Source organism: Sus scrofa, unplaced genomic scaffold (assembly GCF_000003025.6).
Source record: "Sus scrofa isolate TJ Tabasco breed Duroc unplaced genomic scaffold, Sscrofa11.1 Contig44, whole genome shotgun sequence".
Taxonomy (NCBI): domain Eukaryota; kingdom Metazoa; phylum Chordata; class Mammalia; order Artiodactyla; family Suidae; genus Sus; species Sus scrofa.
The window spans coordinates 28764-53182 of record NW_018085208.1 but is presented as its reverse complement, the minus strand read 5'-3'; the positions used below and the strand labels follow the sequence as shown (position 1 = coordinate 53182).

The following is a 24419-nucleotide window of genomic DNA, read 5'->3' as shown; positions in this document are numbered from 1 at the left end:
AACTGGGAGTTCTCATCATGGCTCGGTGGTAGTGAACCTGACTAGTATCCATGAGGATGTGAGTTCCATCCCTGGGCTTGCTCAGTGGATTAAAGAGCCAGCATTGCTGTGAGCTGTGGTGTAGGTTGCAGATGTGGCTCAGATCCCATGTTGTTTTGGCTGTGGTGTAGGCTGGCAGCTGTAGCTCTGATTCGACCCCAGTATGGGAATTTCCATATGCTGTGGGTGTGGCCATAAAAAGACAAATAAAATTAATAACACATAGGGAAAATAATCTGAAAAAGTATTTACAACATTGTAAATCAACTGTACTTCAATAAAAAAGATAAATCTTTATAGTCATATGAAAAATGGGACTTCCCTTGTTTTTCAGATCCAAGGTTGAGAATAAATTTGAGAGAGTCAGAAAAAGCATAAAAGGGAAAAATTTTTAGATATGATGGAGTTCAAAAAGCTTAATCAAGTGATTTCCACAAATTGTAAGGAAGAGTTGAAGTCAAATAAATGAAATTTCAAAAAATAAAAAGAAGGAAGTTTGATTCCCATAATCTGATCAAGAATATGATCAAAGAGCTGAAATTTATGGCTCTGAGCCTTTGAAACTTTCAATCATGTGACCTTCTCAGCTGAAAACAAATGACCTTTTCTAGATGCCATTCTAAAAAATACCTTCAGAGCCCTCTTTATGTCTTTATATCTCAGGCTGTAGATGAAGGGGTTCCACATCACAGTGTACATCACTGAGGTAATTGCACTTGAGTGTGCACTATGAGTAGCTGCAGAGCTAAGGTATACACCTAAGCCTGTAAAATAAAATAAGGAGACAACTGAGAGGCATGATGCACAGGTGGAAAATGCTTTATACTTCCCCTGAGCTGATGAAATTCTATGTATTGCAGAAACTATCTTAGAGTATGAATAAAAGATACCAACAAAGGGACCAGCACCTAGCAGAGCAGCTGCAAAAAACATCACCATGTCATTAAGAAAGTTGTCAGAACAGGCAAGTTGGATCAACAACTTGAGTTCACAGTAATAGTGAGGGATTTCCACCTCTCTACACAAGGATAGCCTTAAGGTCATTAAGGTTTGTAACGAGGAATGCAGGACACTGATGATCCAGCTAACCAGAACCAGAATTGCACAGAATTGGGGGTTCATGATGACCGTGTAGTGGAGGGGGTGGCAAATGGCCACAAAGCGGTCATAGGCCATCACAGTCAGGAGGAAGTTGTCCAACCCTGCAAACAGCATGAAAAAATGCACCTGGATGATGCAGCCTTCATAGGTTATTACCTTGCTCAGTGTCCAGATGTTCTGCAGCATCTTTGGGATGGTGGTGGAAGTGAAACAGATGTCTACACAGGACAGGTTGGAGAGGAAGAAGTACATAGGTGTGTGGAGGTGGGAGTCTGAGCTGATAGCCAGGATGATGAGCAGGTTTCCAAAAACAGTGATCAGGTACATGGAGAAGAAAACCCCAAATATGAGGGGCTGCAGTTCTGGTTTCTCTGAAAATCTCAAAAGAAGAATTTCTGAATCTCCTGTTATATTTTTTGGTGTCTTGTAGGTGACTACAGGGAAAGGGGAAAAATAACATCTTTATTTTTATACTCATGGGCAATAGTCACATTGTTAAAATGCCACCATTTATGTTTTGCTGTCAAAAATTAATATCAATATTTTGTTTTTAGTGTTGGTCCTCTTGGAATTGCCTGTGTCATCTCTAATTAACAAATTTCTCCAATTCTCAGCTCCCCCCCATCAAGATGTCATGTATTCCAGTTTCAATGAGACAGTATTCATTCATTTGAGGAATATAAATTGAGTTGGCAATATTTCAAGTGATGAGTATTGAGTGATGAAAACAAAAGCTGCAAAAATCCAGTGACAGAGAAATAACATAAACAAATAAAACATATATATAGCATGTCCAATGATGACATGTGCTATGAAGAAAATGAAAACAAGTATGAGAGTAAATGTAAAGAGGGCTGCTATTTTTTTTTTTTTTTTTTTTTTTTGCTTTTTAAGTCCATGCCTGCAATATATGGTAGTTTCCAGGCTAGGGGTTGAATTTGAGCTGCAGCTGCCAGCCTACACCACAGCTACAACAATGTAGGATCCTAACCACAACTGTAACCTACACTACAGCTCACGGCAATGGCAGATCCTTAACCCACTGGGTGAGGCCAGGGATTGAAGCTGCATCCTCATGAATACTAGTCAGGTTTGAAACCTGCTGAGCTACAATGGGAACTCCCAGAAGGCTGTTATTATTATTATTTTTTAATGGATTTGGGCAAGACTTGAAAATAAGGTGACATTTGATCAGAGACCTCAAGGATAAAAGAGCAAGAGCCGTGACCATTAGGAGAGGTGTATGCCAGGCATGAAAAATCAGCTAGTGCGAATCTCCCAGAGAGGTGTTTGTTTAAGATGGTCAAGTTTAAAAAAATGATGCTGCCATGGGGAGGGTAATGGTCAGGCGGGAGAGTGAGGGGACAGGGTGTCAGAAACTGTTGAGGAACAAAGTGGTCTCCCTACTGCTGCTAAATCTTCAAGACATCAGGAATCCCTTATCTACAGTATGTAACTCTTGCACTCTATGAAATTGTTGCAAAGGTAGCTTGTATGTTTAAATGAATCCTTTGCATTGATTTGGCTCTGGCTTCTGTATATGTGAGTCACCTTGGAATACATGAGCTCAGCACCCCAACTCTGAGGGCTTCTCACATTCCACAAGGCATGAACAGAAACACACAACACATAGACAAACACATAAAATCCTAGTCTTCCTAGGCTATATTATTTCCATGTCTTTTTCACCACTAACTCCTCTGATTCAAAGTCAGAGGCTGTTATGGCTCCAGTTGATCAGCTCAGATTATGCACACATGGTATCTGAAAATTCTGGCTTCAATTTTCCCAGGTACAAGTAAATTTGTGCCTTGATTTTGGCATTGCCTTTTTTATGCCTTGTACTAAAGACACATGAGAATCTGTTAACATAAGTCTGTATGTATATAAAAACACAAAACTTTCTATCTATCATCTATCTATCTATCTATCTATCTATCTATCTATCTATCTATCTATACATATGTAAAGAATATATACATAAGAATATATATATATATATATATATTCTTTCTCAAAAACCTGGATTTTAAGATATCTGTATCTATGTATACATATACATCTAACTCGGGATATAGTTTAAGAAACCAGCATGAAATATTTCATACCGTAGTCCTGGGAAAAAATGTAAAAGATGTGAAAATGTAAAGATCTGTCACATTTGTCGCCCTATTTTGGGGTGAGAACTTCTGAACTATCAGCCAGGGTGTACTCTCTGATTTTTCTGTCAGAGAAGTGAAGTGTTACAACATTTAAGGGAAAAATCTGAGGACAGCTATAAATATTCAAAATACAGTTATTCTTTGACTCAGGATTCTCCAGTATTGACACACTGACATTCTAGGCCAGGTTATTGTTTGTGTATGTGTAGGTCTGTCCTGTGCACTGTAGGATGTTTAGAGCATCCTTGACCTCTATGGAGCCCTATTGTGTGTGACCGTCATAAAAATATCTGGACACGTCTTGGTGAACCCTGGGGACAAAATCATGCACAGTTGGATCTTCGCCATGTCAACATACTTTTGTAGCACTGACATAATATCAATCTAATGATGAATATGAAAGACCACCAAAGAGAGAGGAGCACAGGAACACCATGAAAAGTTTTATAGCCATAAAAAAAATGTCTTCATTATGCTGTTGTTTGGAAGCAGGTCTGTGAAGAACTTTTGAGTAAGAAGGAAAACAGAACAAAAGATAGGAAAAATTACTTTACTAAAACATAAAGAGCATTTAGAATGTATATAGGATTCTATTCATTCATAGTGTAAAAGAAATGAGTATGTATGTGTACCTCATACAGAAAAGGAGTTTTAAAAGAACATAAGATCTTATGGGAAAAATGTCAGTGAAAATGATACATTAAGTAGGGAGGTTTCAAAACAACTGTATGTAGTAAAATGGAATGAAAATCTATGAGAAAGTTATGTAAAAATATGAAAGAGTAGATAATGTAGCAATATTAACATGGGTCACTATATGACTTGGAAATATAAACATAACCAAAGTGCATTTTAGATATAGGGAGAAAGTAGGATATAAGTGATAATTTCATCTTACACGAAGATTTGTTAATTTCAATGTGCTCAGGAAGATGTGTGTTTTCTCAGTCAAACGATAAAGAAGAATGCTTTTCAAATGATGGTTGATGAAACATTTAGGAATAGATCTAATTGTACAGGGTCAAAAATAACAATAAAGAGTAACAGAGATGTGAAATTTCTGGGTAAAAATATAATGGGTGATTTATTAGCACTAAGGATGCAGACCTTTCACTATCATTTTTGCTTAGAATGAAAATTTTCAAGAAAGAATATTAAAAAGACAGATCATTTCTTTCAGAAAAAAACAATGGAGAGAGCACAATATGAGTGGTTGATAGATTTGACCACACAGAATTTATATACACTCATATTTTCCTCAAATACATCTATACCTACATAAAATAACAAAAAGTCAAACGACTAGCTTGTGAGTAAAACTTCAATTATTTTCTTGAAAGATTGCAATCAACAGCAAGAATAAAATGTCTCTGATCGTAGTATACAACAACAAAGGACTCACACAGATAATATTAGATAAAGTAAATGGTTAACAAATCTACATACATATTCAGCCTCATGGGAAATGAAATGATTGCATAGTAAGCTCACTAACATTCCCCTCTTTGCACCTCAATTTTTTCATTTGTTTGTAGAAGACACTGTGTAATATATGTCTCATATACTGTGAAATATGTGTACTATTGGTGGAAGGATATATTTGCAAGCATGCCTTGGTGGTGTTTTTCTCATCAAGGAAGAAATGTAGTCAAATATGCCTTATCTTAAAAGTTAGAAATGCCTTCACTTCATTTTACATTCTTCCATATATAATACTCCATTCTCTGCTCCAGTTAATTAATAAGATACTTGGATATTTTCTGGAAGCACTTTGTGCTCTCATCCCCCTTCTAATCAGGCCTCCATTCCTGTCATTTATTGGCATCACTAAACATTGTCTTACTGAGTTTAATGTTTGTTTCTCTTTTTAGCTTCATAAAAATACATTGATATTTAATCAAGCAGGCAAACAACCACAGTGGTCTATGGATTCTAGGCTAGGCTGAGTTAGTGTTCAGGTGACCTTAGGTAAATATTCTTGGAGTTCATTCCCTATAAACTTTTCCTGCAGTGACCTTGGGTCTCTTGGACTCACCTGCATGGGAACTCTGAGAAGAAGGTCTCTGTGTGGAAGTCAGAATCTCTTCCATGCCTGGTTAATGATGGAGACTGAAGCTATGTCCCCAGACAAGACATCAGGAAGAGGTCAAGCATCAGTATGCACACCAGACTTAGCAGCAACCAAATCTAACCCACCCAAACTGCACAGGCTGAAGGACTGAGTAGAAGAGATATTTACAGCTCTCTATGTCTGCTCATCAGGTACATTTCCCTCATTTATAGTGACCTATGTGCACATGATTTCCCTGTGGGGCTTGGTCTACCTGTTGATTCTCTGTTTCTCAGGAGATAGGTTATAAGCCCTGTGAGACTGAGGCAACTGTCTTGAATAGGTTCTTTGAGTCTTCAAAGTATTGACTTGTGGTGGGGACATACCCTACAATACCCTTAGAAAATTATGATTTCCCTCTATACAAGAGGGACAACTCTGTTTTCTTTAAGATAAAACTTTGGGAGATACTTATCTTGGCTTCCTGACACTTTTACTAGTGCTATGAGGAGTTTCATACTTCTGTCTGAAGCTAAAGTGCAATTAGTCCCTAATTAAAAATGTTTGTAAGTTCTGAGATATATTTAGATATTTTTAAGCACCATAACCTACCTTAGCACATTATAGAGATTAAATGATTTAATTTTTAGAGATGTTCCTTCTGTGAGGTCATACAATTTTAACTCCATCCTCTATCCTGCTGAAAATTGCAATCTGATTTTGGGAAGGAGTTTTGAATGGAATTCTACCAGGATGCTTCCAGTTATTAAACTCTGGGTCATGGTTCTCAACTAGAGATGGTTTTGCTTCTGGAGTTTTGACAATGTCAGGAAGGATGCTGTTAAATTCCCACAATACATAAGAGAGCACTCAAAACAAATAATCGTGCTACCCCAAATTTGAACACTAAGAAAGTGAGAAAGCCCATTTTACACCAGCATTCTCTCACATTACTCTGTGCACAAGTCACCAGGGATTCTAATCCAAGTGCAAATTCTGATTGAATAGGTCTTCAATTGGGCCAAGGACTCTACATTTCTAACAACTCTCAGAGGTTTGATGCTGCAGGTCCTGGCCTGTTGTCACACTTTAACAAGGCTGCGATTTTAGGTTAGAGTAAGATGTGGGTAAATTTAAATCTTCTGTGCCCCCAATAATTTTTGTATATAATTTTGCAAGAAAAATTTTATTCACTGCAGAGGCTGTAATGCATTCTGTGTTTGATTCTTCCTCTAAGGACTCTTGAATGACATCACATAATATGCATCAGAAAACAACTTTGTAGTAGGCAGAATAAGGGCTTCAAAAAGATTTTCACATCCTAATCCCAAGAATTTTTGAATATATAAGCTTATAATAAAGGGGAGTAAAGCCAACAGGTAAAATAAATTTTCTAATCATTGATTCTACAATGAGATTAGTTTGGACTATCCAGGTTGGTGTAAAATAATGGCAATGATCTTTTAAAAGTGTAGGAGAGAGGAAGAAAAATTGGTCAGAGAGAGATTTGAAGATGCTACGCTTCTAGCTTTGAAGATGGTGGAAGCACCATGAGACACAGAATTCAGGTGGACCTTAGAAAGTGATCTAGGAAGGCCATGCATTCTTCCCTGGAACATCCAGGTGGATCCCAGCTTTCACAGACATCTTGTGTTCGGTCCAGTGAGAGGAACAGAAACTTCTGACCTCTAGAACGTTAATTTTTCATCCATTACCGTAGTAATTTGTTAAGGCAGCAATAGGAATACCCACATTTCTCCAATAATAAGTGGTTCATGGGAACTGATTATAAGTTTTTCAGTCTAGTCATCTAGTTTCCCCTGGATAAAGGTATTTTGTTTTGAAATCTCACATTAATAGAAAAAAATTAGCATCAGTCAGTTTGGAGATATTTGCCTCATTTTCTGGTGAACTGAATTCCCCATTCCATAAATATAAAAGTGAAACTGACTTTGAGGCTTAATATAGAAAAATTAATTCATATCACAGGTAAGGTCACACATTGTACTTAATGTCATTTTGTCTACATTTCTGTAATCCATCATTTTGCCTTATTTCAAATGTTCATTACTTTCATTTCTTTACCTTTCAACTTTCTGTAGAAGTTTCCTTCAGGAGTTCCCGTCGTGGCGCAGTGGTTAATGAAACTGACTAGGAACCATGAGGTTGCGGGTCTGATCCCTGCCCTTGCTCAGTGGGTCAAGGTTCCGGCATTGCCATGAGCTGTGGTGTAGGTCACAGATGCGGCTCGGATCCTGCATTGCTGTGGCTCTGGTGTAGGCTGGAAGCTACAGCTCTGATTCGACCCCTAGCCCGGGAACCTCCATATGCCACAGGAGTGGCCCAAGAAATGGCAAAAAGACAAAAAAAAAAGTTTCCTTCAACATAATACATGAAATTTTAAACATCTTTGTGCATTTGCATATGTGTGTGAGTTTGTTTATTTGAGAGAAAAAACATACAAACATTGCATAACCATATACACTCCATATGCTTGAATATGTTCTTTGGACTACACAAGAGTTTTTATAGATTATGTTTTTTCTTACTGCATCCCTCAGAAATTATGTTTATTATTCCATTTTTCCTTCTGAAGTAAGGAAAGAGGGACTGGGGCATTAACTTTAAAACAAATACTTAACAAAGAAGTCAATCTTACTGTATACCTTTTCAAGTTGTCTACAAATGGAACCAGGTAGAATATAGTCTTAATAGTTAAATGCCTTTTAAATTTCTTTAATTTTTAAACACTAAATGGATATAGTATATCATGTATAATTGTGCTTTAGTAAGTTTATTAGTATTAAAAATTCTAATGTTTATGCCAGGGTACGATCTTGGCACAGGTAGCTGAATCAATACACAACTAACAGGGGTGTAAGATATTGTTGCAGAGTCCAAACTCATACTGGTTACCATAGTACACACCAATAAATTGAGAGATGAGGTGTTGTGGCAAGGAAGATCACTTTATTTGGAAAGCCAGAAGCTGATGAGAAGATGATGGACTAGTGTCCCAAGTACCATCATCCCCAAATTAGAATTCAAGCTTCTTTTATATTAAAAGAGGAGGGTATAAATTCTGGGTTCCAGCCAGATTCTGGAGTGGATGTATCAATTTCTTCCTTCCTGCAGCCATTCACAGGTAGGACTTGTCAGAATGTTTCTTGTGAGCTAAACAAAGGTATTTTGTCTTAAAGGTCATTACCTGAGAGGCAGGATTTCCAGAAGTGGGCCATTATGTATTTAAGCTTATGGGCAACATCCCTTTAGCGATTAACTTGCAATAGAGCACAGAGTTTCTTCCCTATTACTATACCTCTCCTAACTGGGAAAAAACAAAGTTTCATATTCATGTATTACAGTAGTGGAATTAAATGAAGGAAATTCACATATAAAACATTCATTTCCCTCTGCAAACTAGATGATTAGCCTACATATATCAAAGGAGTAAAATGACAAATTAATTCAAGATAGAAGTGCAGTATGGCCTCACATGACATCATGGATGAGCTTTAGAATCACAAGGTACAGATTCTTGCCTGACTACAGACTCATGATAAGCCCTGCAGAGAACAGAGCAGGTCCCCACCATTCCAATCACATTTGATAATAAAGATGTTATATTGAAACATTTTATTCTAGGAAAGTTGGTATGCAGCTATTGATACTGAACTAAACTTGAGTCTTGCTCCCCCACGTGCAGTAAAGCACAAAGACTGGGTTGTGATAAAGGAAAGCACAGCATTTATTGTAAGATGAGCAAATGCGTCCAAGCAAGGAGAATTGGCAGTTTATGCTCAAAAGAGCTGAACTCCCTAAAGGCTTTCAGGGAAGAGTTTTTAAAGACAGTGTAAGGGATATCATCACTTATATGTGAAATCTAGTAAAAATGATACAAAAGGACTTATTTCAAAAACAGAAAAAAACTCGCAGTTTTCAAAATGGATCTTATGTTACCATAGGTGAAACCACTGGGGTGAGGAAAGAATTGGGAGGGTGGGAATAGCGTATACACACTACTGTATAAAATAGATGATTGACAAGAACCTACTGTATAGCACAGGAAGGTCTACTCAAAAATTTGTAATAACCTACATGGAAAAAAAAGAATTGATATATTCATATGTATGACTGATTCACTTTGCTGTACAACTGAAATTAATGCAACATTGTGGACCAACAATATTCCAATGAAATTAAATTTTTAAAAGACATGATATGTATAGACAATGGAATACTATTCAGCCACAAAACAACAAAATAATGCCATTTGCATCAATATGGATGCAACCAGAGATTCTCATATAAGTGAAGTCAGAAAGAGAAAGACAAATACCATAATGATATCATTTACATGTGGAATCTGATATATGGCATAAATGAAGCTATATACAGAAAAAAAAACAAACTCATGGACATGGAGAACAGACTTGTGGTTGCCAAGGCAGAAGGGGAGTGGGATGGACTGGGAGTCTGGGGTTAATAGATGCAAACTATTACATTTGGAGTGGATAAGCAATGAGATCCTGCTGTACAGCACAGGGAAGTCTATCTAGTCACTTGCAGTGGAACATGATGGAAATAATGTGAGAAAAAAGAATGTATATATATATATGTGTGTATGTGTGTATGACTGGGTAACTTTGCCGTACAGCAGAAATTGGTACAACATTGTAAATTAACTGTACTTTAAGAAAAAACTTTAAAAAAGAAAACAAAGACAGCATGAAGGAGAGCGTCACAGGGCACATAATCAGCTTGTACACAGTTCTTCTGATTAATTAATGGTGGGGTAACATGGTGATGTTTTGGTAATTTAACAACCTTCTGGTTCCAACCAGTTGGGTTCTATGTGCTTGTGGTCAGAATATAATTCATATTTTGGGGGACTTAGCCTCTGTAAAACAATACAATGTTATGGTTTAGAATACTATCCAGAGCCCTTGAGGAAGAACTAAAAATCCCTGACTTTATTTATTTTTATTTATTTATTTTTGTGAGGTCTTTTTTTTAATCTCTTTATATATATTTTTTTTCTACTGTAGAGCATGGTGACACAGATACACATACATGTATACATTCTTTTATCTCACACTACTTGTTCCATCATAATTGACTAGACAGAGTTCCCAATGCTACACAGCAGGATCCCATTGCTAATCCATCCCAAAGGCAACATTCTGCATCTATTTACCCCATGCTTCCAGTCTCTCCCACTCCCTCCCCTTCTCCCTTGGCAACCACAGGTCTATTCTCCAAGTCCATGCTTTTCTTGTCTATGGAAAGTTTCCTTTGTGCCGTATATTAGGTTCCATATATAAGTGATACCATATAGTATTTGTCTTTGTCTTTTTGACTTACTTGACTCAGGATGAGTTTCTCTAGTTCCATTCATGTTGCTGCAAATGGCATTGTTTTGTCCTTTTTTATGACTGAGTAGTATTCCATTGAGTATATGTACCACCTCTTCCTGATCCAATCATCTGTCAATGGACAGTTGGGTTGATTCCATGTCTTGGCTATTGTGAATAGGGCTGCAGTGAACATGCAGGTGCAGGTGTGTTTTTTAAGGAAAGTTTTGTCTGGATGTGTACCCAAGAGTGGGATTGCCAGGTCATATGGTAGCTCTATGTATAGATTTCTAAGGTACCTCTATACTGTTCTCCATAGTGGCTGTACCACCTTACATTCCCACCAACAGTGCAAGAGGGTTCCGTTTTCTCTACACCCCCTCTGGCACTTGTTATTTGTGGACTTATTAATGATGGCCATTCTGACTGGTGTGAGGTGGTATCTCATGGTAGATTTGATTTGCATTTCTCTAATCATTAGGGATGTTGAGCATTTTTTCTTGTGCTTGTTGGCCATCTGTATATCTTCCTTGGAGAAACGTCTATTCAGGTTCTTTGCCCATCTTTCCACTGGGTTGTTGGCTTTTTGGCTGTTGAGCTGTATAAGGTACTTGCATATTTTAGAGATTAAAGCCTTGTCAGTTGCATCCTTTGAAACTATGTTCTCCCATTCTGTAAATTATCCTTTTGTTTTCTTTTTGGTTTCCTTTGCTGTGCAAAATCTTGTCAGTTTGATTAGGTCCCATTGGTTTATTATTGCTCTTATTTCTGTTGCTTAGGGAGACTGACCTGAGACAACATTTGTAAGACTGATGTCAGAGGATGTTTTGCCTATGTTCTCTTCCAGGAGTTTGATGGTGTCTTGTCTTATATTTAAGTCTTTCAGCCATTTTGAGTTTATTTTTGTGCATGGTGTGAGGGTGTTCCTACAACATATTGAAAAGATAGTACACCAAAACCAGGTTCACAGGGATGGTTCAACATAGGCAAATCAATCAATGTCATACACCACATTAACAAAAGAAAAGTCAAAAATCATATGATCATCTCAATAGATGCAGAAAAAGCATTTGACAAAGTCCAACATCCATTCATGATCAAAACTCCTACCAAAGTGGGTATAGAGGGAACACTCCTGAACATAATCAAAGCCATTTGTGACAAACCCACAGCAAATATAATACTCAATGGAGAAAAGCTGAAAGCCTTCCCACTAAAATCTGGGAACAAGACAGGGATGCCCACTCTCACCACTGCTATTCCACATAGGTCTGGAAGCCCTAGCCACAGCAATCAGACAAACAAAAGAAACAAGAGGCATCCAAGTAGGAAGAGAAGAGATAAAACTGTCACTGTATGCAGACGACATGATACTATACACAGAAAACCCTAAGGACTCAACCCCAAAACTACTTGAACTGACCAACAAATTCAGCAAAGTAGCAGGATATAAGATTGACATTCAGAAATCAGTCACATTTCTGTATACGAACAATGAAATATTAGAAAAGGAATACAGAAATGTAATACCCTTTAAAATTGCACCCCCAAAATCACACACCTGGGAATACACCTGACCAAGGAGGTAAAGGACTTATATGCTGAGGACTATAAAACATTCATCAAGGAAATTAAAGAAGATGGAAAGAAATGGAAAGATCTTCCATGTTCCTGGATTGGAAAAATTAATATTGTAAAAATGGCCATACTACCCAAAGCAATCTACAGATTCAATGCAATCCCTGTCAAATTACCCATGACATTTTTCACAGAACTACCACAAACAGTCCAAAAATTCATATGGAACCACAAAAAACCCAGAATTGCCAAAGCAATCCTGAGAAACAAAAACCAAGTGGAGGCATAACTCTTCCAGACCTCAAGCAATATTACAAGGCCACAGTCAAGACGGTGTGGTACTGGTACCAAAACAGACATACATACCAATGGAACAGAACAGAGAATGCAGAAATAAACCCTGACGCCTATGGTCAATTCATCTTTGACAAGGGAGGCAAGAACATAAAATGGGAAAAAGAAAGTCTATTCAGCAAGTATTGCTGGGAAACCTGGACAGCTGCATGCAAAGCAATGAAACTAGAACACACCCTCACACCATGCATGAAAATAAACTCAAAATGGCTGAAAGCCTTAAATATAAGACAAGACAGAATCAAACTCCTGGAAGAGAACATAGGCAAAACACTCTCTGACATCAACCTTATGAATATTTTCTCAGGTCAGTCTCCCAAGGCAACAGAAATAAGAGCAAAAATAAACCAATGGGACCTCATCAAACTGAAAAGCTTTTGCACAGTAAAGAAAACAAAAAGACAACTTACAGAATGGGAGAAAATAGTTTCAAATGATGCAAAGGACAAGGGCTTAATCTCTAGAATATACAAGCAACTTATACAGCTCAACAACAAAAAAACCAATCAATCAATGGAAAAATGGGCAAAAGACCTGAATAGACATTTCTCCAAGGAAGATATACAGATGGCCAACAAGCACTTGAAACAATGCTCAACATCCCTAATGATTAGAGAAATGCAAATCAAATCTACCATGAGATACCACCTCACACCAGTCAGAATGGCCATCATTAATAAATGCACAAATAACAAGTGCTGGAGGGGCTGTGGAGAAAACAGAACTCTCTTGCACTGTTGGTGGGAATGTAAGGTGGTACAGCCACTATGGAGAACAGTATGGAGGTACCTTAGAAATCTATACACAGAACTACCATATGACCCAGCAATCCCACCCTTGGGCACATATCCAGACAAAACGTTCCTTAAAAAACACCTGCACCCGCATGTTCATTGCAGAACTATTCACAATAGCCAGGATATGGAAACAACCCAAATGTCCATCGACAGATGATTGGATCAGGAAGAGGTGGTACATATACTCAATGGAATACTACTCAGCCATAAAAAAGAATGACATAATGCCACTTGCAGCAACATGGATGGAACTAGAGACTCTCACCCTGAGTGAAATAAGCCAGAAAGAGAAAGACAAATACCATATGCTATCACTCATATCTGGTATCTAATATACAGCACAAATGAACTTTTCCACAGAACAGAAAACCATGGACTTGAGAATAGACTTGTGGTTGCTCGGGGGGAGGGGGAGGGAGTGGGAGGGATTTGAAGCTTGGGGTTAATGGATGCAAACTATTGCTCTTGGAATGGATTAACAATGAGATCCTGCTATGTAGCACTGAGAACTATGTCTAGATAGTTACAATGTAGCATGACAATGGGAGGAAAAATTATGTATACGTGTATGTATAACTTGGTCCCCATGCTGTACAGTGGATAAAAAAGTGTGTTGGGGGAAATAATAATAAAAAATAAATTAAATAAAAAAGTAAAAAAAGAGAATGGGGTAGCAAATGCATCAGTGTGTCAATGTGGCTATGTGAAAGAGAATGTATGCAAACTCATACCCATGTGTACACACACAGAAGTTTTGAACATTTTGTTAGGACTCAACAAAATGCTGCCACATTTTTTTTGTTTTGGGATCAAATCTTTAATGTAGAAATTTCAAAAAATATATACTTCGCTCCTGGGAAAGCCAAAGTTTTCCCACTGTCAAGGCTGTTTCAGTAACACTGGTGTTGAGATCAGCCAGTCTCTGAAGGTATGACTCATACAGTAAAAATCCACATTGAGGAAAGGGAATTTGGGATTGGTAGATATAAACTATTACATTTAGAATGGATAAACAATGGGGTCCAACTGTACAGAATTATGTCCAGTCTCTGCGTGGGTAGAGCTTGATGTAAGATGGTATAAGAAAAGGAAAGCATATGTGTGTGTGTGTGTGTGCGTGTGTGTGTGTGTGTGTGTGTGTGTGTGTCTGGGTCATTATGCTGTATAGCAGAAATGCACACATCACCATAAATCAACTCCAACAAAAAGAAATACCCACTGAAAAAACACGGGGTCTCAAAGTATGGCAGGCAGCTTTCCTTAAACAGCTATCTATGAAGTTGCCACATGTATCTTTGATTCCTTCAAACATCCATCTGAATTCTGTTCAGTATCCTGCATTACATTCAGAACTAATAAAACAACCTTAGTGAGTTAAGATTGCTCACAATTGTGCACAAAACAAAGAAAAATTATTTTGAATTTACTTGATATATACAAATAGAATCAGACAGTGTATACTCAATTTTTATATGGCTCCTTTGTTTCTACAAGTTGTACATTTTATTTCATTTTTCCAGCCCTAATGAAATGTAATTGACCTACAACATTGCATAAGTTTGCTTACAGCATAATTATCTGATATATTTATATATTATAAGATGATTATCCCTAAATTAGTTAACACTTTCACCTCAGAAAATTAATTTTTTTTCTTGTGGTGAAAACATGTAATTTTCATTCTTTCCTACTTTCAGGATAGAATACAGCATTATTAACTATTGTCATCGCAGACATCACTAAAAATGTCTCTTAGATCCTCCAAATTTATGGATCTTATGATTGGACATTTAGAACCTTTGACCAATATCTCCTGAAAAACCCCACCCCTGACTTCTAGTAACCATCATTTCACTCTTATTACTAAAATTTTGGCATTTTTTTTGGATTTCTCATATATGTGTGATAATACAGTATTGCTTCTGTTACTGACTAATTTTTTTACTTAGTGTTATAACCTCTAGGTCCATCCATGTTGTAGCAAGTGGCAATAGTTCATTCTTTTTAAAAAATTTAATTATGATTGATTTAAAATGTTCTGTCAATTTCTGTTGTACAGCAAAGTATATATACATATATATATATATATTCTTTTCCTCACATTATCCTCCATCATGTTCCATTACAGGTGATTAGATATATAATTCCCTGTGCTATACAGTAGGATCTCATTGCCTGTCCACTCCAAATGCAAGAGTTTTCATCTACTAACCCCAGATTCCCAATCCATCCCACTCCCTCTCTTTCCTCCCTGGCAAAAAATAAGTCTATCCTACATGTCCATGATCTTTTCTGTTTTGTTGGTAGATCATTTGTGCCATAATTTAGACTCCACTTATAAGTGATATCATATGGTGTCTGTCTTTCTCTTTCTGACTTATTTCACTCAGAAACAAGAGTATGAGAGTCTCTATTTCCAACCATGTTGCTGCAAATGGCATTATTTTGTTCTTTTTTATGGCTGAATAGTATTCCATTGTATATAAGTACCACTTTGTCCTAATCCATTCATCCACTGATGGGTATTTAGGTTGTTTCCATGTCTTGGCTATTGTGAATAGTGCTGTGATGAACATACAGGTGCATGTAACTTTTTAATGAATTTTTTTTGTCCGATATATGCCCAGGAGAGGGATTTCTGGGTCATGTGGTAGTTCTATATTTAATTTTCTAATGTATTTCCATGTTGTATTCCCTAGTGGTTGTACAAATTTACATTCCCACCAACAGTTTTACCTAGTGGTTGTACCAATTTACATTCCCACCAACAGTGTACATTCCCTTTCCTCTACACCCTCTCCAGGATTTGTTATTTGTGGATTTGTTAATGGTGGCCGCTCTAACTGGTGTGAGGTGGTACCTCATTTTTGCTTTGATTTGTTATCATTTTTCTAGTAATTAGTGATGTTGAGCATTTTTTCATGTGCCTGCTGGCCATCTGTTTGTCTTCTTTGGTGAAATGTCTATTTAAGTCTTCTGCCAATTTTTCGATTGAGTTGTTTGCTTTTTTGGGGTTGAGTTGTATGTGTTGTTTGTATATATTGGAGATTAAACCTTTGTTGGTTGAGTCATTTGCAAAAATTTTCCTCCCATCTGTAAGTTGTCTTTTCATTTTTTAATGGTTTCATTTGCTGTGCAGAAGCGTTTGAGTTTAATTAGTTTCTGTTGATTTGTTTGTGTCTTTATTGTTTTTATTTTAGGAGGTGGATCAAGTAAGATATTGCTATAATATTTGTCAAAGAGTGTTCTGCCTATGTTTTCCTCTAGAAGTTTTATAGTGTCTGGCCTTACATTTAGGCCTTTAATCCATTTTGAGTTTATTTTTGCGTGTGGTGTTAGACTATGTTATCATTTCATTCTCTCACATGCAGTTGTCCAGTTTTCTCTGCACCATTTATTGAAGGGACTGTCTTTCCTCCACTGTATGTTCTTGCCTCCTTTGTCATAGACTAATTGACCATATGTGTTTGGGTTTATTTCTGGACTGTCTATCTTGTTCCACTGATCTATATATTTCTGTTTTTGTGCCAATACCATTCCGTTTTGATGACTGCAGCTTTGTAGCAGAGTATCAATTCAGGAAGACTGATTCCTCCATTTTCGTTTTTTTCTTTTCAATATTACTTTGGCTATTCAAGGTCTTTTGTGTTTTCATACAAATTTTAAAATATTTTGTTCTAGCTCTGTAAAGAAAGTCGTTGGTAATTTGGTAGGAATTGCACTGAATCTGAAGATTGCCTTGGGCAGTATTGTCATTTTGCCTATGTTGAATCTTCCAATCCAAGACTGTGGTATATTTTTCTATTTGTGTCTTTGATTTCTTTCATCAGTGTCTGATAGCTTTCAGAGTACAGGTCTTTTGTCTCTTTAGGTAGGTTCATTCTTTTTGTGGAGAAGTAGGATCCCATTGTATATATGTGTATACTACATTTTCTTTATTATTATCTATCTAGCACTTGGGTTACTTTCATATCTTGGCCATGGAAATACTGCTGCAGTGAACATACAAGTGCATACATATGTTTTGAATTAGTGCTTTCATTTTTTGATAAATATTCAGAAATGGATTTGCTAGATCATTTGTTAGTCCCATTTTTAGCTTTTTGAAGAACTTCCACACTGATTTTTTGTAGTGGCTGGGCCAACAAATAGCCACCAACAGAGCTTCAGGTTACTATTTCTTCACATTCTCATCTTCACTTCTGTCTTATTTTTTAGATAATCACTAGTCTCATTGCGTTTTTTGTGTGTGTGTGTCCCTGTGTGTACTGAACACCTTTTCTGTGCCTGTTGGCTATCTGTGCATCTTCTTGGAAAAATGTCTATTCAGGAACTTCTACTCAATTTTTAAAAATTATTGGAATATATTTAATTTACAAAATTATGTTAGTTTCAGGTGTACAATGTAGTGATTCAGTATTTTTATAGCTCATACTCCATTTAAAATTTTTACAAGATAATGGCTTTAATGCTCTGTGCTATGCATATATCCTGGTTGATTATCTATTTTATACATAGAAGTTTTTACCTCTTAATCCCATACCCTGAATTTGCTCCTCCCCTTTTCCTCTCCTTTTTGGTAAATACTCATCTGTTCTCTATATCTGTGAGCCTCTTTCTGTTTTGCAGGTACATTTGTTTTTATTATTTTTAGATTCTACATAAAAATGATATCATATGGTATTTGTCTTTCTCTGTCTCACTTATTTTGCTAACATAATATAGGTTCATCCATGTTGCTGCAAATGGCAGAATATCACTCTTTTTCATGGCTAATATATCCTGACTTCTTTGTCCATTCGCTTGCTGATTAATCAGGCATTTGTGTTGCTTCCATATCTGGGCTACTGTAAAATGGTCCTGCTATTAACATTGGGGTATGTGTATCATTTCAAATTAGGAATTTTTGTTTGTTCCAGACGAAATTGGGCACATTCAGGGTGGTATGGGCATAGACTGGTTTGTTCCAGATGTATACACAAGAATGGGATTGATGGATCATATGGTAGTTCTACTTCTAGTTTTTTGAGGAGCCTCTGTTCTGTTTTTCAATAAAGGCTGTACCAAATCACATTCCCACTGAATATCAGGGTTCCCTTTGCTCCACATCCTCACCAACACTTGTTATTCGTAAACTTTTTGATGATAGACATTCTGACAGGTGTGAGATGGTATCTTGTTGTGGTTTTGATTTATATTTCTGTATTAGTGATGTTGAGCATCTTTTTCTGTGCCTGTTAGCCGTCTGTATGTTTTATTTGGAAAAATATCCATTCAGCTCCACTACCCATTTTTTGATTGGGTTGTTGTTATTTTATTTTATTTTTTTTGTCTTTTGTCTTTTTAGGGCTGCACCCGTGGCATATGGAGGTTCCTAGGATAAGGGTCAAATCAGAGCTACAGCTGCTGGCCTATGCCACAGACACAGCAAATGGGATCTGAGCCATGTCTGTGACCAAACCACAGCTCATGGCAATGCTGGATCCTTAACACACTGAGCAAGGCCAGGGATTGAACCCACATCCTCATGGATCCCAGTTGGGTTCATTAACCTCTGAGCCACATTGGGAACTCCTGTTTTTTTTTTTAATATTGAGTTATATGTATTGTTTATATATTTTGGATATTAACTGCTTGTTGGTCATATCATTTGGAAATATTTTCTCCCATTCTGTAGTCTTTTTCGTTTCAGCAAACCGAAAGTTTGTTTTTGAAGTTTGTGAGTCCATTTCTATTTTAGAAATAGTTAATTTATACATATATATATTTTAGATTCTACATGTAAGTGACATCATATGGTATTTGCCTTTCTCTTGTCTTGACATACTTCACTTAATATGATAAACTCTTGGTCCGTCTATCTTGCTGCAAAAGAAATTATTTCATTCTTTTTAATGGCCTAGTAATATTCCATTCTATATATGTACCATATCTTCTTCTTCTTCTTCTTCTTTTTTTTTGGTTACCACCTTTCTTTTTTAAAATACATTTTATTGTAATATAGTTGATTTAGTATGTTGTGCTAATTCAGGTGTATAGTAAAGCAAATCAATTATACATATATGTATATTCATTCCTTTATAGATTCTTTCCCCATATAGGTTATTACACAGTATTGAGTAGATCACCCTGTGCTATACAGTAGATCTCTGTTACCTATCCATTTTATATATAGTAGTTTTTATACATCAATCCCAACACCCAATTCATCCCTCCCATCCCATATTTCCCCTTAGGTAAACTTAAACTTCTTTCAAAATCTTTGAGTCTGCTTCTGCCTTGTAAGCCCTTTTGTATCATTTGTGTTAGATTCCACTAATTAGCAATCTCATATGATATTTGTCATTCTCTGTCTGACTTGCTTTACTTAGTATGATAATTTCTAGGTCCATTCATGTTATCCCAGTGCATGTGAAACCCTGGGTATGGCCTCCAAGAGGGAAGTCTCTGTTTCCCCCCATTCTGTGGAGCTTCTGCACTCAAGCCTCACTGGTCTTTAAAGCCAAATGCTCTGGGGGATTCTCTTCCCTATGCCAGCCCCTCAGCCAGGGAGCCTGGTGTGGGGCTCAGAATTCTCACTCCTGTGGGAGAACCTCTGTGATATAATTAGTGTTCCGTTTGTCAGCCCCCCATCAGATGGGCATAGGATTTGGTTATGTTGCAAAAATGCCCCTATTACCACCTTGTTGTGGCCTCTTCTTTGTCCTTGAATTAAAAATGTCTTTTTTGGTTGGTTCTAGTGTTTTTTTGTTGATGATTATTCAACAGTTAGTTGTGTTTTTGGTGTTTTTGTGAGATCAAGTGAACCTAAGTCTTTCTATTCCATCATCTTTTCCTGAATCATGGGGTTGCTTTTAGTTTGGATGCTTGCTCTTTCTCTCTCCTCACTGTGCTTTGTTTGTTACCTCTTTGAAAGGTGGTGTGCATGTCGGCATTCCTTGCATCCCCCCTTGACAGGTTCAGCATCTATTCATGGGTTTTGCAGGAGTACCTAGGGCTGGCTGCATTTCAGTGACAGTGGGCACCGTTTCATGGGGGTATCTGAGGCTCAATGCATTCCTTGGATAGCAGGGGCAGGGCTGAGCATCTGCTAGCAGCTTTCACAAGGGTAACTGTAGTTAGTGTGTGCCCTTGACAGTAGGATTAAGACTTGGTGCCTTTTTGCAGGTTTCTCAGGGACATCTGGGACTCACTACATCCCAGGACAGTGAGTGCAGGGCCTACTCTTACTTTCAGGTTTTGTAGGTGTACCTGGGCTTACTGCATTCCCAGAACAGTGCAGTCAGGGCTGGCACCCACTTGCAGGTTTCACTGGGGTGACAGTGGCTAGAGAATTCCCAGGAGAGTGGGGTATGGCCCAGCATTTGCTGTACTCCCAGGACAACAGAAGTAGGATCTGGTACTCATTCACAGGTTTCATGGGGTAATCTGGAGCTCAGGCACTTTCAGGACCACAGATACAGAGCTCAGTGCCTGCTCTCAGGTCTCCTAGTAGCCACATACCTCTGGAGCTCACAATGGAGGCAGGCGCTTGCACCTGTCCCCAGACCTCTTGTAATCTGTGTCCTGTTGCCTGAGAGCACTCACAGGGGCAGAGGCTCTTATGGCAATACTTCCCCTCTCCTTGCATATCCCCAACAATGATGGTGCCTTGCCTCTCTGGCAGGACTAGGTTTTTTCCAAGTACCCCCTCCATGGTCACAGTCTAGCCTCTTCAGGCTGTCTCTGCATAGCCAACACTGGTCCTCTCCCAGGCCTGACTTCTGAAGTCTGAACTTAAGTTCCCAGCCCCCACCCACACTGGGGGACAAGGCTCGGGAGTGTAGGGCAGTGCTGTTGACCCTCTGTGCAGGTTACTCTTCCATTTTGCCTTCTCCAAACTGGTTGCTGCTCTTTCTTCCTAGGTCCCACCCCAATTCCTTTCTCTCTTTCTTTCTCTTTTTTCTTTTATTTTTTCCTTTTTTTCCCCATTATCCTACCTTGCCTATTTGGGGGTTTTATTGCATTTTTGGAAGTCTGATGTATTCTGCCAGCATTCAGGAGGTGTTCTGTGTCAATCATTCCACTTGTGGATGTATTTTTACTGTTTTCAGAGGGGGAGGTGAGCTCTAAATCCCACTCCTTTGTCGTCTTGATCCCAAATTGCCTATGTCCTCTTCTAGGAGCTTTATGGTTTCAGGTCTTGTTTTTTAGGTCTTTAATTCATTTTGAGTTTATTTTTTTGCATGGTATGAGGTAACATTCTAATCCCACTGTTTTACCTCTAGTTTTCCAAGAATCACTTGTTGAAGAGACTGTCTTTTCTCCATTATATATTCTTGCCTTTTTCGCCTTAGACGTATAGATGGTAGGTGCATAAGTTTATTTCTAAGCTCCCAATTTTTTTACATTAATATATGTATTTTATTTTGTGACAGTATCATGCTGTTTTGCTTACTGTGGCTTTGTAGTATAGTCTGAGGTCTAGGAAGGCTTTGCTTCTAGCTATTTTCTCCCCTCAAGATTTTCTTGGCAATTTGGGGGCCTTTTGTGGTTCCATATAAATTTTACGATTATTTCTTATTGTTTTTTGAAAACTGTCCTGGGTGTTTTTATAGGATTGCTTAAAATCTGTAGTTTGCTTTGGGTAGTAGGGCAATTTTAACCATATTGATTATTCCCATCTAAGAGCACTTGGTATCTTTTCATTTTTTGTGTCATCTTCAATTTCCTTCATCAATGATTTTTTAGTTTCTAGAGTATGTCTTTCACACCCTTAGTTAAATTTACTCCTGAATAGTTAATTCTTTTTGATGTTGTTTTAAAAGGGTTTTTTAAAAAAACTTTATCTTACTGATATTTCATTACTAGTATATAGAAATTAGTGTATAATATATAGATTTCTGTAACTTAATTTGTATTCTTCAAATTTGCTGAATTTATTTTATTTATGTCTTTAAATAGTTTTGGGGTGGGTGTTTTAGGGTTTCCTTTGTTGGCCTACAACTGTTAATAGTATTCTGTTACGACTTTTCAAAATCTTTGTGGTATCAGTTGTTATTTCTCTTCTTTCTCTTCTTATTTTGCTGATTTGGTTCCTCTCCCTCTTCTTCTTAGTGGTCATGGATAAAGATTCATCAATTTTTGTTTATCTTTTAGAAAATCTACTCTTGCATTTATGACCTTTTTACTTTTTTTAAAAAAATTTCTATTTTACTTAGATCTGTGTGCAAATGTGCACTCCATATCTCCGGGGAAGTGGGCACTTCTGGATGCCCATGGGGTATCCGCTCCTATAAGAATTAACTCCTTAGACAAGGCAAACAAATGAAAAAAATAAAGAAGTGGGACAGTATGAAACTAAAAAGCTTCTCACAGTGAAGAAAACTATCAAAAAAAAAAAGGCACAAACTAAATAAAAATGCCACCTATGAATGGGAGAAGTTAATTGCAAATGGTATATCTGATAAGACATTAGTATCCAAAATATATAAAGAACTCATAAACTCAACATCAAAAAGCCCCTCATCCAACATGATGGAATATATAGGAAGAGGATCTGAATAGCTAATTTTTCCAAAGAAGACATAATGGTGGCCAACAGACATATGAAAATATTTTCAACCTCACTAATCATCAGGGAAATGAACAACAAAACCACAAAGAGATATTGCTTCACACCCGTTAGAACGTCTATCATCAAAGATATAAGAAATAACAAATGTTGGTGATAATGTGGAGAAAAGAGAAACATTGTGCATGTTGGCTTTGAGATTGTAGCTTGATGCAGCCACTATGGAAAACATTATGGAGTTTCCTCGAAATATTAAAAATAGAATTGCCACATAATCAAGCAATTTCACTTCAGAGTATCTGCCAAAAGTAAATAAAAATACTAAATTAAAAAGAAATGTACACAGCAATGTTCATTGCAACATGATTTACAATAACCAACATAGTTACAGAAGTGTGATATACACATATATAATGGAGTAACACACCCTTTTGAAAATTAATTCTTGCCACTTGAGACAATATGGATGGACTTAGAGGGTATTATGCTGAGTGAAATAAGTCAGTAGAGAAAGACTCACTTATGTATGGAATTTCACTTTTATTTGAAAGATAGAAAACATGCAAAAATTAATGATTTGCTATAAATCACAGTAGAATGTTAAAGCCTAAATTATCAGAAAGAGCAGGTAAGATAATGATGTACAAAGGAATATTTGTGAAAAGTGAATATGGTGTCTCATATTTTCCTCTTTTATAAAATTATATAAATTTATTTGGCCATCAAACGTACGTTTTTGATTGGATTAGTACAACTCAAGATAATTTCTTTAGTAAAATCAAAGAAATATATTTGGTATGATATATGCCATTTGAGAAAAAGTATTTTTGAAAAAAATCTCTGTTGTCTCATTAGGAAATTTGGAATGGGAATTTCTAAATGTTTCTGATTTGTTGTTGAAATAAATTTGGGAGAGTAGGAATAAAAACAGGGAAAACCTGTTGGATGTCAGAAAAAGAAAAAAAGTGAGTTATGGAGTTCCCGTCGTGGCGCAGTGGTTAACGAATCCGACTAGGAACCATGAGGTTGCGGGTTCGGTCCCTGCCCTTGCTCAGTGGGTTAACGATCCGGCGTTGCCGTGAGCTGTGGTGTAGGTTGCAGACGCGGCTCGGATCCTACGTTGCTGTGGCTCTGGCGTAGGCTGGTGGCTACAGCTCCGATTCAACCCCTAGCCTGGGAACCTCCATATGCCGCGGGAGCGGCCCAAGAAATAGCAACAACAACAACAAAAAAAAAAAAAAAAAAAAAAGAAAAAAAGTGAGTTATATAAATTTAATAGAAAAGTTGCAGTCAAAGAAATGAAAATTTCAGGAAATAATTAAAAAGAACAAATTCTATTTCTACAGTTTGATAAAAAAAATTACAATTTCTAACTCTGAGACTTTGACCTCTGCAATCATGGGTGCTTCTTCACTTTAGGACAATTGACCC

The 24419-nt window shown here is 37.2% G+C and overlaps 1 protein-coding gene across 1 annotated transcript in view; it reads right to left on the bottom strand.

Annotated features, from left to right (window-relative positions):
- Window positions 1-21131, bottom strand: part of LOC110258795 (olfactory receptor 1571-like) — a 30982-nt gene extending 9851 nt beyond the window's left edge. Inside the window, exons 1-3 of the mRNA XM_021082066.1 lie at window positions 20939-21131; window positions 1453-1574; window positions 730-1371 (exon numbers count right to left, since the gene is read on the bottom strand). Of these exons, the coding sequence (XP_020937725.1) occupies window positions 730-1371; window positions 1453-1574; window positions 20939-21131 (957 nt within the window). The remainder of the gene's footprint in view (window positions 1-729; window positions 1372-1452; window positions 1575-20938) is intronic.
- Between the last annotated feature and the right edge of the window lie 3288 nt (window positions 21132-24419).